The sequence below is a fragment of the Anastrepha obliqua genome, chromosome 5 (assembly GCF_027943255.1).
Source record: "Anastrepha obliqua isolate idAnaObli1 chromosome 5, idAnaObli1_1.0, whole genome shotgun sequence".
Taxonomy (NCBI): Eukaryota; Metazoa; Arthropoda; class Insecta; order Diptera; family Tephritidae; genus Anastrepha; species Anastrepha obliqua.
In genome coordinates, this window is record NC_072896.1 from 101,927,113 (window position 1) to 101,945,777 (window position 18,665).

Below are 18,665 nucleotides of genomic sequence, written 5' to 3' on the forward strand. Positions count from 1 at the left end.
CTTGCAGCATCACATACCTGTATATCTCGAATATTGGAACGTGAACAAAATCGACGACAAGCAATAGTCTCGAAATACGTTTCGATTACGAATGCACGTTATTCACGCATCCTCCATCCACTGCGACATCGTGAGTAAATAACCTGCCCGAATAACGAAAAATTTTTGGGCCTTTGCACGTTGGCGAAGGCGGATATCGTAGGCGATGACATAGACATAGCACAGCGAATAAAGATCCAGCGGCTCCGTCGGCTGGGTCATATCGCCCGCATGTCTACAAACGCTCCAGCTCTGAAAGTATTCGAAACGTTACCAGCTGGTGGTAACAGAGGAAGAGGAAGGCCTTCACTGCGTTGAAAAGATCAGGTGGGGAGAGACTTGACTCCACTTAGTGTTTCCAATTGGCGCCGGTTAGCACGAGAAAGAAAGGACTTGCGCGCTTTGTTAAACTCGGCTAAAACCGCATAAGAAGAACAAGAAAGTGAGAGTTTGAAGTCACTCAAAAATCTAAATTTCTTCCATATAAATTACATGTTCGGAAGTATTTTATTTGGAAGGAAATGCTCGCCACCGTTAGCAAAAAAAAAATTTCAAAAATCAACTAGATTTTTAATGGACTTTAAACTCACACTTTATTGTAAAGGGGGTTAGATTTCAAGGGCCGATGTTGAATGTGAACCACACCTAAAAGTCAAGTTTTTTTCTGCATTTCATTTGACACTTTTTAATCCCAGACTAATTCAATTTGAACCATGGAAAGATATATAATCGAGCAAGGCGTTAAAATTATTCAGGCTTATTATGAAAACGGCCGTTCAAATCAAAATGCATATCGCGCATTTCGTGATATTTTCGGTCAATTTAATCGTCCTAATGTGCGTACAATCGGAAAAATTGTGCAAAAGTTTGAGCAAACCGGGTCTGAAAGAGATGTGAAAACACCAGTGCATGCTCGTACAGCTCGTACTGCAGAAAATATTGCTGCTGTTCGCGATAGTGTGGTTGAAGAGCCGTCCACCTCAACTCGTCATCGTGCCCAACAATTGCACCTCTCACGCTCGTCGTTGATGAACATTAGGCATAAAGACTTGCATTTACGAGCCTACAAGGTGTAATTGACTCAAGAACCAAAGCCTCTTGACCACTTCAAGCGTCGTCAATGGTCAGAATGGTGGCAGGAAATGGCAACAGTGAATGACCAATTTTCGAAGAAAATCATCTTCAGTGATGCGGCACATTTTCACCTCAGTGGATTCGTCAATAAACAGAATTGTCACATTTGGGCGAATGATAATTCAAGAGTGATTGCCGAAAAACCAATGCACCCACAAAGAGTGACTGTTTGGAGCGGGTTATGGGCCGGCGGAATCTTTGGGCCGTATTTTTTCCAAAATGAGGCCGGTCAGGCAGTTACTGTGAATAGTGTTCGCTATCGGAAGATTATAACGAACTTTTTATGGCCCGAATTGGAAGATATGGATGCGGACGATATGTGGTTTCAACAGGTCGGTGCCACTTGTCACACAGCTAACGAAAATGCGCGAAAAATTTGATGGCCGAATAATCTCATGTCGCGACGATGCCAATTGGCCACCAGGATCATGTGGTTTGACACCGTTGGACTTTTTTCTTTGGGGTTATTTGAAAGAGAATTTGTATGTTGATAAACCAGTAACAATTCAAGAGCTAAAGGATGAGATAACTCGGCACATTAACGGCATAGAACCTCAATTATGCCTCAGCGTCATCGAAAATTTGGGCCATCGGATGGAGGTATGCCGCCGAGACCGCGGCGGCCATTTGGTCTATATTTTATTCCATACGTAATTGAGCTATACCAATATTATCATAATAAAGAGAAATGATAATAATTTCTTAAAAAAATTGTATTTTGTTTAAAATCAACACCGGCCCTTATAACTTAACCACCCTTTATAAGAATTCAATGAGCCATACGACTGCGTACTCAGATTTTTTCCTTTTTAAATCTGATTAAAAAGTTTAAAATTTTCACGAAAATCTGTCGAATTTTTATAAATCTGGTACAAAGTTTGAGACCGAGATGAACTGTATTTTTATACGAAATACTAAAAAATAACAAGAAAAGTAGCTAAAACTGGTCGAACTATCGCGCTACTAATTTAGTACACGCAACTGTATGTAATTAGCTCTCCTTGTAGCACAAAATAAATCAATTTTGTTTTCGCACTCACCCTTAATCGCTTTACGTAACGTAACCAAACTGGATCGAATAGTGACGAGTAAAGCATTGAAACGTGTCATCTCCTGCACGAGTACAGTATTCATGCTTTGATGATAGCTCGTTGGGTAGCGTGAAATAGCAGCGTCACGATCAAAGTCTTTGGGTAACTTATTGAGTATGTCGGTGGCAACATTGGTCACCACTTCTTCGGGTGTTAAAGCTTTCTTGCCTTCGCCTTCATCGCCAGCTGACGAAGTGCTAGTGTCCTTAAGGAAGAAACAAGGAATATAAGGATGGGTTGGGGCAGTGGGTAGGAAGAGATTCTCAGGGTAACGTTTGGATAAGGTCTCAATATAATAGATATGGGATTTTTCCAACATCTATGCATGTATGTATGTAAAAAGCGTGAAAAAGCTTTGAGTTTTAGTAAAGAAACAGAACGGGAATTCAATATAAAAAAATTCCATACTTACACGACGCTCATAGAAATCCTGTGAGAAAGCAACAATAACACGAGCAAAACAATATTGAAACACTAATATTTTTCAAATAACTACTTGAAATGCAGACTTACCAAACGATCCTGTGAATGCATTGATTTGCATAACAAAAAAACACTGTTAATAATTTCGGTCAAAAAAACATGAACTAACTATTTTTACTAAATCAAGCGGCGAGTATGCATTATTACTCTTTCTGTTTCCCTCTTCAACTTTGTGTACGCTTACCTGTGTCAGTAAGGTATGGCTCAACAACATATCCGTCTCATGCTGATCCTTCATGATGTCCGCATTTGCATGAAATCCAAATATACCCGGCGCCGTTTGAATTGGCAACTCGCGCGTATAATTCAAATACAACTCCAACTCCTTAAAAACTGGTATATAATAAATGTTTTCATCATCGAAACAATGGCGATTTTCCAGATCCAGCACGTCAGGACTATAGTAAATATTCAGTATAGTTTTCAATGTTCGTCTATCCCAATCATCCGTGACACGTCCACCATAATTGCATTCCCCAGTCAGATAACGCAAAGCATCATAATTCACGCCCTCATATTGATCCAAGAACATCTTCAGCTGCATTAAACTGATACGTAAATCAGTCTCATTGAACTCATAGGGAATATTCCAGCCGATGGGACCGAAGTAACGACGCTCCTGTATGACTGCATGGAAAAAGCACAGCGAATAGATTAATTGCTTGAAAGTCTGTGTCTGTTTGCACGACTCGAACCACTCGGGATCGTTGATCGGATCGCTTAACAACGAACGCGTTATATTTGAACGCAAACCCTTTGGCGGTTCATTTGTCATTTTTATGCCATTTTGTAAGACAACAACGGGAAAATGATCAGCTGGGTATGAGGTGAGCCAGAGGCGAAAATCTGGATGCGTCGCATCGGGCACCAAATTCTCGCATACTTTCTCCAACATAGGCATGAAACTCTTGGCCAAGTGGCAATTTTGCAGAACAACCCAATTGCCGAGCTTAATGCCTTCGTCTATCATTTTCGTAGCAATCGGTCCTTGACCTTGACCGAGCGAGAGTGAAAATAGACGATTAGAACCGAAACCTTGTTCATCGGCGAATTTCAATAGTGTTGCTGTGGGATCGGAGCCTGGTGTTAGAATGAAAATTAATGGTATACAGCAATGAGAGTCCGAGAATGAGGCCATTAGATCGAATTGTGGCGGATCGACGAACTCGGGTCCAAGTTGTTCTGTAAAGAGAAAGCAAACAATAAGGATTATAAGTATAGAGTGATTGAAGGGTGATCGAGGTCTTTAACAACAATTATTTGTGATAGGTTAATTTAATTTTTTCAAGTAATTGGTACAACAGACTATGGAAAACTTAGTTGTGGAGCGATACTCAGTTGAATAGCGCGTAAAAGTGATCTAAACCGTTTATGAAACTCATTGTTTGGCAAGCATAACATTTCGCGTATTGCGTCATGAGCGATGAAGCAAATATTCACCTAAAGGGATGCGTTAAGCAGTAAAATAAATAAGTGGCGCATACACTTCTATTAGGTGTTTGGCCGAGCTCCTCCTTCTATTTGTAGTGTTCGTCTTGAAGTTGTTCCACAAACTGAGGGACTGCAACATTAATCCGAACGGCAAATGGTTTTTATGAGAAGGTTTTTCAGGGCAGAAATACACTCGAAGGTTTGCCATTGCTTGCCGAGGGGCGACCGCTATTAGAAAAAACTTTTTCCTCATTTTGGTATTTCATCGATATTCGAACCAACGTTCTCTCTGTGAATTCCGAATGGTAGTCACGCTCCAACCCATTCGGCTACAGCGGCCGCCCGCATTAACAAGTAAAACTGCCGCATTTAGGATACTAAAAATCTACATGTCATTCAAGAAAAACTGTGCACCCACTACGAGTCACTGTTTGGTATGGTTTTTAAGCTCGCTCCCCGACCGAGTCTGAACTTCGACCGTACCTTTTCGAAGATGATGCTGGTAACACTGTTACGGTAAATGATAAATATATCGTGTCATGAAACAAGCTTGTTATGGTCTGCATTAGAAAGCGTGGTTTTAAAAGCACGGTGCCACTTGCCACACTACGCATCAAGCAATGACCCTATTGCGAACGAAGTTCCCAGGACGCATTATCTCATTGGATGGACACCCTCAGAAAGCCAGCCTAAGAAATACCAACGATAGCTTTGGAGTAGAACCCATAAGGGTATAGACGCAGAGCTGGACTAAGAGGATCATGGCGATGCAGCCTGCATGACGAATTAACTCACTCATGATCATGATCTCAACTGAACTGAACTGAGGCAAAACGCAAACGATAGAAATAAGTGTAAATCATTAACTTTGGCACTATTGCAGCCGAGATCTTGCAATTCGGCACCCTTGCACTTCTTTCTCTGGGACTGCGTGAAAGATATGATCTATGTCAATAAGTCGGAGATGATTCCAGAGCTGTAGAACGAAATCATGCGCATTATAAATGATATCAAGGCCGAACTATGTCAAGAGATCAAGAAGAATTTTAATATGCACATTAGGGCAGGTCGATTTAAAAATCGCTCATTGCTCTGTGAAAATCGTATTCTAGGGATCAAAATAAGAAACTTTGCCGAAGGAACCATACCTCTAAAACGAATTCTGATGTCCCCCAATTTGGGTCGAACGAAAAATCCCACTTTGACCCCTTTAGAGTGCTCCAATCGAGTCCAAATGTATGGCCGACCCCCACTAACTTTGGACGGCCGATCCACCCATGCCAGTGGCAATCCCCCTGGAACTCCCCTGGGGGGTTCCCCATACAATCATTTCAAAATATCACCATTTTTGGCCATGAGAAAAGAAACTAAAAAGTTCGACCCAAATTGGGGGACATCAGAATTCGTTTTAGAGGTATGGTTGCTTCAGCAAAGTTTCTTATTTTGATCCCTAGAATATGATTTTCGCAGAGCAATGGGCGATATTTTGGCTCCCCACAAATCGACCCGGCCTAATGCACATCCTGCGTTGCCAGAGAACTCGCGGATATTGTGTTTCACACATAAATGGCATAGACTAAAAAGCATGATAAAATATGATAAAAAAAAATAATTTCAACAAATTTTTTTATATTCATTACGCTCTTCTTGAATCACCCCGTATGAGAAATTATTTTAATTTATGAAACGTAATGGCCATGCTGCGACGTGCTAGTTAGTTTCAAATATGGCCCACACTTAGGTGACTTTTTCCTAGCCTAGGATTACAGAGCTCCGGCCACTCATTTCAGTCTTCTGGTCCATAGTGCGCTGCTGGAAAAAACTTTGTCTATGATTTAACATTTCATGTTGACAGTGGGCTTCGAACCCAGAATGATCATCCACCCATTTATGACATCCGACATGATATATAATGTTAGAAAAGGTAAAATATGGAAAAGAGTCATCTTTTTACAGACATAGATTTTGCTTTTCATATTTCTCAAATAGCCCCTCGGCATACATTTTTCAGCTTGCATTATTGAGAAGACATCACAAGCATCCATGTGTTTATGTCTGTATGTATGTGATATACACACACATGTGTATTTAAAGAAGGCGAAAAATACTGCAGCAAGCGTATACGTCCATCAAAGAGTTAATTAAATATCTGTCAGACACAGAGGCAACTGTTTGCTTGAACACTTCATAGGAGGCGTTTGTTGTGGATTGTGAGCACAGTCAGCAGCCATCTTGCAGATAACTTTTTCATACACAAATATTTGTGCAAAACTTGAATAACTGATAAGGCAGCAGCCTCTTCAGGTAGCGCAGCTTCAGTTATTTGGGTGTTGCAATCTCAATCGGGATACCAAAATCTTTGGCGTACATTTCTTTTGTAGAACCGCACCCCATCGATCACTTCAGTCGATGGTGAAGATACGTCGCAATACAAGAGTTGCCTTATTCATTTTGCGGTCAATAATGAAAATACAGTAAAATAATAATGAAAATGACTTCATTGTTTTTCACAATATACTTCTTAGGTTAGGTTAAATGGCTGCCTTAGCTAAGGGCTCACTTGGACAAATATTAAAAATTCGTTCGTTGTGGTGCCATACATGGGAGAGGAGAAAGGAGAAGGAAGGAAGAAGGAGCCTTGGGATTAGAGACGATGATGACCATACATTTTATGACGACGCCGACGAAGACTGATTTGCGTTTGTAGTTAGCCGCAACAAGCTACTGATGAACTTCACCAAATGTATGGTATTTACACCGGCTATATCCGCATGCGTAGCGAAAAAGTGAGAGCCCAGATGTCTAAGTCTTTGCCAGACGAGAGCAGGGCAGCTGAGAAGAAGGTGTTGAGATGAGTCCACCTCGTCCTCCAGACAGTTTCTGTAGAACGGACTTGAGGCAATCCCAAGTCTCACGGCATGACCACCTAACGGACAATGTCCGGTAAGGATGCCCACCAAATTCGAGAGCTGGGGCTTTGTTAGCCTTAGGAGTTCCCTTAAGCGTCCCCGTTCTTCCCGTGGCCAGAAGGATCTCGCGACTTTGCACGTTTGCGCACTAGCCCAGCGCTCGCTGAGTTGACTCGAGGCCCATCTTTCCAGGAGCAGACCCGATTCTCTCATTTCGCGACGAAGCCGTCTCCAACGTTCCCTGTCTAGCCAGCTCATCAGCCCAGCAGTTTCCCTCTATGCCGCTGTGCCCGGGAACCCAAATGAGCCTGATGACGAAGTATTCGGATGCAATCGAGAGAGAAGCCAGACATTCACTGACCAATCCCGAACACACAAACAGCGAGCCCAAAGCCCTAATTGCCGATTGACTATCGGAGTAAATATATATTTACTTCCTTAACGGTAATTACCGAATTAAGCAACCAGTCCACCGCTTCCTTAATTGTGGATACCTCCGCTTGGAAAACACTACCGTGGTCCGGGAGCCTAAATTTTAGTTTGATGGGAGGTTCCTTACAGAATACTCCCCCACCAACCCTTCCGTCCAATTTCGAGCCACCCGTGAACATGTTTGCCATACTCTTCTTGAAAGCCAATACAATTCTGCATTCGCTTGAACCAATTTTCGAAGCATTTTTGCCACTCAGAAGGTGATACCTCCAGCTTATTCAGACGTTGAAAAGCGTTGGCTTCATATTTTATTTTGGATGCTCGGGAAAAAAAAGAAATCATTAGGTGCCAAAACAGGATTGTAGACGCATGCCCCATTAATGCGTTCTTTTGAGTGCCCAAAAACTCGCCTGTGTGTGTCGTTCTTGTTGAAAGATGATTCGTCTTTGGCGGTTGATTTTCCTTAATTCTTCGAAAATTTCTGGCAAACAAAGGGTTGTATACCAATCAGAATTTACTGTTACGTTAAGTTTCTCTAGTGGCACAATTGCGATGTGAAGAGAATTTCTGAAAAAATAAGTAACTATTTGCTTTGAGGTATACCTTCCGCGAACAACTTTTGTTGAATTTTGCTCCGTTCATATGCATAGACCCTAGATTCATTATCTTTTACGATGTCATAGACGTGCTTTGAATCACCGTGACTGAATTTCTCCAACATTTCTTTACGCCAATTGACAAGAGTTCTTTTTTGGGCAGTTATCAAGTTATGCGGTTTCCTACCTGAACAAATCTTCCCGACGACTAAATGTTCATGGAATATTGCATATATGCAGATCCCACTAATGTCAAAGAACGCCTCTATCTCGCGATATGTCACATGTCGATCTTGTCGTATCAATTGACGAACAGCATCGATTGTTGCTAAAGCCCTATGCTCCCAAGGGAGAGAAAGAAAATTATGAGGATGATCGATGGTTTCTGGCACAAGAACCATTTTTAGACGACGGATCGACGCAAGGATCGACGGACACGTTGGTATTCGTTGTCAAAGCGTTTCGTAGTGGTGTGTGGTGGTGCTTCAACGGCAAAACCCGAAGTAAGTTGATCAATTCACTCTTGTTTTGATAATCCACGTCGAAAATCGTAATAAATCATCGGACAAAAATGTTCACGAGCTAATTCCATCGTTCTGGCGAGATGAATTTTTTAACCCATTGGAAAAAGAAGAAATAAAGCTCATAAGAGAAAACGTTAATTGTAAGTTTATGCTAAAAAATACCAAAATTTTCAATAAAAATATAGAATTTCAGATCATCACACGTAGTGTTGTAAAGGCGCAAAATATAAATCTTGTATCTTCTACTTTTTCAGAATTTGCTCTAATTTTCATGACTCTCACAACCACACTGCCTGGCTGATCGGTCACCAAAAATGAGTAGCGTTCATTTGAAAGCTGCTGCTTGACAAGCAAAATAGTATATTAGATTGCGGGTGTCAAAGTCATACATTCCTCTTTTCAGAGACTTATTAATATGCAATCGTATAAGTTATGATACAAATGTTTGTTGAAAAGCAATTACGAGCGTTGTTTGGTGTGTGCTCTCCCAAGAGATGCTACTAACTAAAAATAATCTCGGTACGCCCCAGTATTGTCATCCCTCTGACTTTACACGAACTTTTCAAAAGACCCTCGTACGTACAAGTACAGGCACATATGTATACACATATACAGGTATTATATAGCACAAAAGTCTGTAGCTTCATGTATTCATTTATTCACGTCACTTACCTCCAACAAATTTCATAACAGCCGGCACTAATTTATCTGAACGAAAGCAACGCAACAACAACAACTTCTGAAACAATGTCAATTTAGTGGACCATGGCTTAGGTATGGCTGTATTTTCTTGGGGTATTTTTGAGTCGAAAAACAATTTCCAATCACTCAAATTGCTAGTGACATGTTCGCGTAATCCCTTAAAGTTGGGCAAATCGGAGAGACGACAAATTTCATTCCAACTATTGATGCCCAACCAGCGGGCAGGATTTGCATGAGGATTATCCAAGCCAATGCCGCCAGTTAATAGAAACATCCATTCAGAATTGTCAATCAGATTTTCAGCTTTCATCAGATTTATATTTAGAATCAGTGAAAAGAGGAGCTTATCCTGAAATGAGTTCAAGTGAAAAATAGATATTAAAGAAATGTATTTGATATTATTATAAGGTATAATAATATAATATTTGAATGTAGTTTATAATAACTTAGCTTTAATATTCAAGATTTAAAAATACTTTAGTATATTTATTTTATGCATCATAAGTACACTGGTGGCAATTTCCACAAACTCACTATTTAGTAGTAGTTAAATAAAAACAACGGCGCAGAGTAGGCGGGCTTAGTATAAAACGTGACAAAGAAGAAGAAGATATCCGATCAAGTTCAAATTTATCATAGGTCACTTTTGTACTGAGATTAAGAAAATTTTTAAAAATGGGCGTAGTCATTCCCGCACAAAGCTAGAATAACAAAATCAGATGGATGTCGTTCCAGCATCAAAATTCGAATGAATTTTTAATAATGAATTGTCCAGCAAAATCTAACTCTAATACTTCGAAAATAGACGCGGTCGGGCTAAGAAAGGGCTTACATTCCTAATTAGTGTAATTTTTCAATTAAATATAATAATTCTTAGACAAATAATAAAAAATAAAAAAATAACAAGAACAATTTTTATGTAGGCGTGAAGTGTTATTTATCACTTAAAATTTTCAAAACTCAAGTCCTTTACACGATTTCTTGAGTTTCAATTTTATTCGATTTGTCGCTTTAGTGATATTTGCTCAAAAGTTTTAATGTAAGTTACTACTTTTTATATACAGAATAGTAAATTTTCTTCGCTTAAGTGCAATTCTGGGTTGTCTGGAAGTGGTCTCAGCTTTGATATGACTGGGAAGAAGATGGCATCCTCATTTCGCCGCATTACGGCTATATTTTCTTGATGTTCCAATAAGGTTTTTTGACAGATCACGCGTGACTACTGTCAAACTAAATACATAATTTTTTTTTCAATATTCATTGGCATTTTATCATGGAGAGACTTACACCTAAGCAACGTTTAGAAATCGTACAATTGTATTACGAAAATCGACGCTCTTTGATAAGTATTCACCGCGCGCTCAGAACAACATTCAGCACTGAGGCCAATTTTTGGCTTAATGTCTACGTCAATAAGCCAAATTGCCATATTTGAGCTGAAGAGCAACTCAAAGCCATTTAAGAACAGCCATTAGATCCTTTGAAAACTATCGTTTGGTGCGGCCTATAGGCTGGAGAAATTATCGACCCATATTTCTTCAAAGAGTCCGTTGCCAATGTAACAGTGAATGGCGAACATTATCGCTATTTTAATGACTTCTGTAAGAGAAAAATACGCATTTACTATTATAGCTAAAGGATAGCGACAAACCTTCGATGGGTGTAGCATATGAAATATTTCCTGTATAACAAAAAACGTTGAATTTAGTCGCTCAATGTTATAAATGATTTTAAAAAAAAATTGCCGTAAGCCGAGCGTCATTAGGTGGAGAAGTAATGGTATGGGCTGGATTGCGATCTGCTATTACCAGGCTCCATGTGTTGTGAATTATTGAAAACCATTCCCAGTATAATAGAGAAATGGAATTCATAGTGACAGTCAAGCTGCTCTAAGAGCTCTTGCTAACCCACGCTGCTCTTCGAAATTAGTCGGTGAATGACAGACAAAACTGCACAGTGTTGCGAAACACAACAGGGTTTGTCTTATTTGGGTGCCTGGACATTGTTCGGCTCCTGCAGAGTAGTCAAGTGCTTTGTGAAAGAACCAAACAGGAAATTAACGATCTTTCTCCTAAAACTTAGTAGGAAGGACCTGGGAGTACTATTGGGTATAATTAAAGGGCACAACGCCTGTGGCGAGCATATAACGACCATGAGAATCATTGGCGACCCAATATGCCTATCCTTTCGTAAAAATGAGGGCACTGCAGAGCATTCTCTTTGTAGTTGTCTGTTGTTTTCTAAAATCTCACTTAGGCTGTTGTGGTGCAATATACTGAATATGGATAAAGTTCATACTCTTCCTTTTCCGAATCTCTTAAGATTCATCAATGAATCCAAAAGATTCGCGGAAGAGCGACCTCAAACCAATTTTTCCGTTTCCATCCATACTGTATCTATCCTGTCCCTCTATTCCTTCCACTCTAATCTACCCGGGTGTAGTACAATACTCTTCCTGGCTGAGTGCTTGGACTTATCCCAACCCTCCAAAAATCTAATCCAATCTTATAATAGAGAAAGTAGAAGAGTTAACAATGTGGTACAGACTTCATATTTCAGCAGGATAACGCAGAGATTTATTCTTCGAGGCAGACAAAGGAATATTTCAAGTTAAGGAGTTGTTGGTAGTCAGAATTTTCAAAAAATTGCAGCTTTTATTGCGTTTTCTTAAAGTATAATATCTTTAAAATATTGTGTGAAAATTTGAAGTGAATCCGACAAATAGTTTTAGAGTTATTCAACAATTAACAAAGGGCGCTCGGGCGCTCCAGAGCGTTCGAGAGCAAGTAGCTGGATGCTGCACGTATGAAAATGGCAGATAAGCGGACTAACGATAACACTCGAGAAGGTAGAATGCTACGTAGGCAACAGCAAATCGATATTTTGGAAGCTGCTATGACGGCTGAAGAACTATTATATGGCCCAGGAATAGATGAAACAGTGAAAGTAATTAAATAATTCGTGTAACTCTACATAAATCGATTGACAATTTTTAAATACGTTTTCCTCAAAACTATGTTTTTTCAACTGGAGATCACTGTAACTTAAAAACAGCTTGGTAGATTTCAATAAAATGTATACAGCTTTTGAAAAACATAAAAAGGTCGTGCCTGAGCGAAGGATTTTTTTTTTTTCAAAAATTTCAATTTTTTTTAAACAATTAATTGTCGGTTTTTTTCTCGAAAATCTGAAAAATATTTCCTGAGGCCGCCATATTGTTAATTTTGAAAAAGAAAAGCTTCGATCAGGCACAAGATTATCTATTAAAAAAACTAATTTCTCTTGTCCGATTGATTTTCGATGAATCTCCAAGGACTTGTGATGATCACCGCAAGGGACTTCTGGAGAAACGGGCTCCACACAAACAGCGATAACTTTTACAATTATTAATTTTTTTTTTTAATTTTTCTAAAGTCAAGTCGAAGCATAATGCAAAATAAAGCAACTGACTAGCAAAAAAAAATTTATTAAAAATCATAATTTTTTCGGACCTCCTACTACCCCTAACCGCTTAAGAAATGTTTTTTTTTATTTATTTAACATAAATGTATTATATGTAGGTATGTATAAATGTATAAAATCGCAGCATTGACTACAAGTACTTTAGCCGTAAAGAAATGTTAAAGGTCGCGTTTGGCCCGCTAGACCTCCACACATAAATATTTGCGGTATCTTTTCCAGAGGGGCTAAAGCGAATGGGCCACAATTTAACGGTAAGGAACGTATAAGTCGCGATTAAAGAGAGTTGGATACACCAAGTGAAGCCAATTCCTTCTCCACCTTGATCTTTCCAACGCAAAGGAGATCTTCCTCTTTCTCTGCTACCACCAGCTGGTACCGCATCGAATACTTTCAAAGCCGGAGCGTTTGTATCCATTCGGACGACATGACCCATCCAACGTAGCCGATAGATCTTTATTTGCTGCATTATCTATGTAAAGCTCATACAGCTCATCGCCTGCGATATTCGCCGTTGCCCAAGTGCAAGGGTTCAAAAATCTTCCGCAGAATCTTTCTCTCAAACACTCCAAGCGTCGCTTCATCGGATGTTGTCATCGTCCACGCTTCTGCACCATACATTAGAACGGGCATGAGGAGACCCTTATAAAGTGAGTGAGGAGAGCCACTGGAGATTTTAAAAAACTTAGCTCTTTTTTATCAAAAATATTCATTCAAATTTTAAAATGCAAGGGCAAGTGGACAAATTAGCCAAACAAAATTTATGTGTTTACACGCAATTAATTTGTTATCAGAATTGAAGTATTTGTAACTGAGTTTTTTAGTTGCCAGGTAAAAAACTTATCAATAAACTTAAATTTTTTTAAATTTTAAAACACTTGATTTTAAGCTTGATATTTTGCTTATTATTGACATTGCTAAGTATTGGTAAGCAACATTAATTTTATTCGTAATTCGTCCTAACTTAAAACGAAGTAAGAAAAACAAGTGCGTTTATGGGAATTTCCACTAGTGTACATATGTATGTACATATATGCATACTCGAATACACATATGTATGCACAGAATTTACGATCTGTACGCACAATCTGGTGCGAAAGCTATCAACTAGCACACAGTTCAAAGGACTCCAAATAATGTCGTACGCCCAGAGCAGGGCGGGATAATGGATTGTAATGGCCGGAGCAGTGAGCCGATAAAGAGCAGAAAATTGATGAGATACATTTCAACAAAACAAGTAAAAGAAATATTATATAATATTAAAGGCAAAGGCAGTATAGACGCAGCTGAATGTTTAAGAGAGTGTGGGTTTCATATATCACAAACATGCACACGCATTTACAAAGGAAGTGGAAGATTTATAATGATTCGCTGAAAGACAAGATGCAATGAAGCAGACTTTGAATGATATCTAGTAAATTTATAGGATTTATTTATTGAGATTATGCTTTTATGTATATCTATGTGTGTATATAGTAGAATTTTAGCGCATATTTTCTATACTAAGTATGAATTAAGGTCAGTTATTTCCTTCAAGTATTAAGTTTCACAAAAGCTATAGAAGCATATAAATAAATAAATAAAATAAAATAAATATATGACTGCTTACTTATGGACATTATTCATATACAACTTCGTAAAAATGTTCTAAAAATATATGTACTAAAGTTTAACCTATAAAAGTTGTGCCGCTAAATTTTCGTATCATATTTTTACAGAACAAATTAAGTTATTAAATTACGAGGTACTTTGACTTGATTTGATTTGATTTAAAGGGCCTCTCCTTTGATTTGTTTTTTATTTCCGCGAGAGATCAAACAGATTACTCCATTCCCTTGACTCATAATCGAAATTTATCCAAAACCAAGAAAACTATGATCGTCATCGGAATCGGGTCAATTTGGATTTTGAATCCAATAAATTCTTAGAATCGGATTGCAGAACAGATTTGAATAAGGTAAGGTCCAAACCCATCTGGTGCAAAAAAAATTTCACGAGAACAATTGACTAGGCAAATAATTCTCTGTGGTTGTTTAAATATCTGATGGAGTCAATGCAAGAGGAGGACTTTTTCTACACGAGTACTTCATGCGAGTACTCAGTTGATTAACAAATACGCGGTTTAAGTATTTACTCGTTTTTTTTAAGAATTTTGGCTTCGAAATACCCTTAATAATACATGCAAATCGGAGCTAAGAAAATAAGTGCCACGAATTCAAATGTATTCACTTTTGGGACTCCGTTGCTTATCCAAAGACAGTCCAAAACATTAGGGAGCTTGTGACACCATTGAGGTTTTGATAAGTTGTCAAGATTTATGCATATATAGAGTCACCAATAGCAGCCTTAAAGAGTGACCCGCCAGAAGTATGGAAGATCTTAAAAACATATTTTCAATCCTTGATAAAATAGCGAACGATTTTCTCTGTATGAATTTTAGAATAAGTCTGATACTATTGAGTATGGGAATAAGTTTCCGCCCTCGTAAAAGAGGTGTCACTGCTGATATTATTTTTGTTCGCTCTAGTAATATACTGGTGAGTTGAAGATGTAAATGTGAGGTCGCGATCGCAGTAGTTGACATTCGTTTGAAGCGCAGAGATCTTTTTTTATCTGACGTCAAAAATGTCTAAGTTCGTCCCGAAAAAACAGCATCTGCGGGAAGTCTTGCATCATTATTACCTTTTAAAGATAAGTGCAGCTGAAACGTGTCGTATATTGATCAATATGTATGGTAATTACGCTCCATCAAATATAACTTTTAAAGAGTGGTTTCGATACTTCCAAAAAAGTGGCAATTTCGACGTGAGTGATAATGATGGTACCGAGAAAATTCGACGATACTCAACTACAGCAGTTATGTGAATGTTGACAGATCAACCGTCGCTGAACGTTTGCACCCGATGGGAATGGTCCAGAAAGCAGGTAACTGGGTGCCACATGAATTGAAGGAGAGGCATATCGGGAGACGTTTTGTGACGTGTGAGATGCTTCTTGAACGGCAAAAAAGAAAAGGTTTTCTGGCGATGAATAAAAAATAGTTTAAAAAAACTAAAAAACACGCTTTTATTGCTAATCGAACTAAAAAGTAGAAAATAAATTTTAATGACAAAGAGACCTATAATGAAGTAAAAGCAAATCGAACGATCAGTCATAGTCAACTACCTCAGAACAGAATTATAACAAAAATTAAGATACAAATAGAGTAATTCAAATTAGAGTTAAAAGCGTGGGATGCATTTTGCTTCACTTTCATAACCCTCTGTACATAGGTAGTTGCCAATAGAATGATTGTAATATTTACTATATCAAGCATCCCACGCTTTTAATTATAATTTGAATTACTCTATTTGTATCTTAATTTTTGTTATAATTCTGTTCTGAGGTAGTTGACTATGACTGATCGTTCGATTTGCTATTACTTCATTATAGGTCTCTTTGTCATTAAAATTTATTTTCTACTTTTTAGTTCGATTAGCAAAAAAGCGTGTTTTTAGTTTCTTTAAACTATTTTTTTTATTATGAATGAAAATGATTGTTATCATTGCAGTTAGTGAATAAATGATTCGATATATTCGTGTTATATTTAATTCCTTTCTTATCGACTGTGAGTCTAAAGCTATGCAGTTATCGGCCGTGATAAAGAAGTAATCGGGATGAAGAACTTATTTCGTGGAGGGAGCCTGAGAAACTGATTTACAAGAATAAATAAAGATTTTTCATTTTACAACCAAATTCACCTTACTTTTTGCCCACAGTAAAAAAAAAAAAAGAAAATATTAATCCTGGCAATCCTAATAAGGATAATGGAAAACTTTTATCAAATTATTGCATTGTCATCGGTCCTTGATAGGTATGCAAAATTTCAAGTCGATCAGATTTTTAGAAGTCAGTGAAAATTAAGCTCAAAGATTCCGTTACATACATACATACATACATTTAACCCGACCTAATAAAAGTGTGTTAAAAATGGATCTATTATAGATCTTCGATACTTCCAACGAGTACAGGTATCGAGTACATGATATCATACTTAAAGAACAGCAAGTATTTCTTCTGGAGGTGTAAAAGTTTCTCTGAACACAATTCAACAATTTCGAAGTCTTCTATAATTTAGGAGAGGATATTTTTATGATTTATGTTTATTTTCTATCATGCGAAAATGTTGTATTCATTTGCTGACTCCTTTTTGGTAATTTGTTTTGAATTTCTTACTTTTCAGTTTAGTCTTTTCTCATTTCGATAGGTTTCCGTTAAAAACTAGAGAAGAAAATTATCTGTACTGAATTACTGTATTGCCTAAAAATGAAGGAGTTCGCTCTCCTAATTTTTTCCCCCGAAACACATAATTTACTTTGTAATTGCAGAGCGGGCTTCGATGAAATTACGAATGGCGAAGTCGATATACGATTGATTTACTCACCCGCTCGAACAGACTGCGGCAGATGTTTACATAAAGGCTGTAGGTAAAGTGTTTACGCAAATCCTTCAAACGCTCATCAATGTCATCCACTTTGTCAGTGTTGTCTATGGAAGCCGTGAAAAGGGAGACAAACCACAGCAAACTGTACTGATACATTGGATCGATGTTTGCCAATTCGACTGCAATTAAAATGAAAAGTAAAATGTGAGAATCATAATAAGGAGATATTAAATATTGATGAGTATGAGAAATAGAGTGAATTGCGGTAGCAGCAGTAAAGCAAAGGCAACAAGAGCAAGGTATTTTGTTTTTGCTTTTCTACCCTATAATGTCAAAATCTGTAAATAAAGATTAATTTAGAAACCAAATAAATAGAAAAAATCAAATCGGCAGCTCTACTGGTACTACCGGTTCAATGTGCCTGGCATGCAATATTGGAAATATATTTGAAATAGGTTAAATAACAGTGAGAACCACAATAAAAAGAGTAAAAGTAACGAATTATAATATTTTGGGAACTTATCATTTTTCATTAAGTTTTTATTTTGCAGCTAAGGCCAATCGCGCGTTCTTTTACAAGACACTCACTCTCGTTCATTCAAATTTAACTTCGAAAATAAGCTGCATTTCGATTTCACATCATCATCATCATAGTTCCTCGAGCTCCGTTACAGAGCATAGGGACAAAGCAAACATTTTCTCTTAACCCGTGCCCTCTTTGCGTTGTGTATGGCCGAGCCACCTCCACTTGCGCTCTCTAATATCTTGCGCGATTGGTGTTTTTTTTTGGCATCGTCGGTGTAAGTCGGCGTTCGATTGTCTGGTCACAACATGCTCAGGTTGTACCTCAGCCTGCGGTTTACAAACACTTGCAGCTTTCGAACGATTTCTGCTAATAGACACCGTGTTTTACAAGCATAGGAAAAGACGGACTTAACGTGTGAATTAAAGATTATGCACGTTGACTTTTTTGCACTGCCTCAGTAGTCGGAGACTAGCAAATGCGTTTCTGGCTTTCTAAAGCCTTGTGAAAATAACACTTTTACATCCCCCGAATTTCATATTCTCGACGAAGGTAAGATATTATACATTAGGGTTCCGCAATGCTGTCGAATGACTTCGTTTGCGAATAGAATACCCACCTTGATATTTCCACATTGGAATGAATGAATGAATGAAAGGTGTGACTAGAGAACGCCATTCATTTCCCAATCATTTTTGAATTGTTGGCCAAACCCACCGTTTATCTGGTCTTTTGATAAGTTTTTTATGTTCTACTTACAGGTATAGGCTATAGTGTCATGCTACTTGTGGTACTGCTGGAGCAACACACCATGGAATTTAAAGTACGTTGCTAAAGCACCTTTGTAGAAAATACGTTCCTATTTTGTTTTATCTTTTTTTATCTTTTTGAGTCTAAACTTTTACTGTGGGATCAGATG

General features: G+C 38.2%; 1 protein-coding gene across 1 annotated transcript in view; it reads right to left on the reverse strand.

The window, feature by feature from the left end:
- LOC129249186 (dynein axonemal heavy chain 7) overlaps nucleotides 1–18,665 on the reverse strand; it is a 104,225-nt gene that overhangs the window by 13,166 nt on the left and 72,394 nt on the right. Inside the window, exons 29-32 of the mRNA XM_054888852.1 lie at nucleotides 17,224–17,402; nucleotides 9,312–9,690; nucleotides 2,932–3,929; nucleotides 2,214–2,469 (exon numbers count right to left, since the gene is read on the reverse strand). Coding sequence (XP_054744827.1) covers nucleotides 2,214–2,469; nucleotides 2,932–3,929; nucleotides 9,312–9,690; nucleotides 17,224–17,402 — 1,812 coding nt within the window. The remainder of the gene's footprint in view (nucleotides 1–2,213; nucleotides 2,470–2,931; nucleotides 3,930–9,311; nucleotides 9,691–17,223; nucleotides 17,403–18,665) is intronic.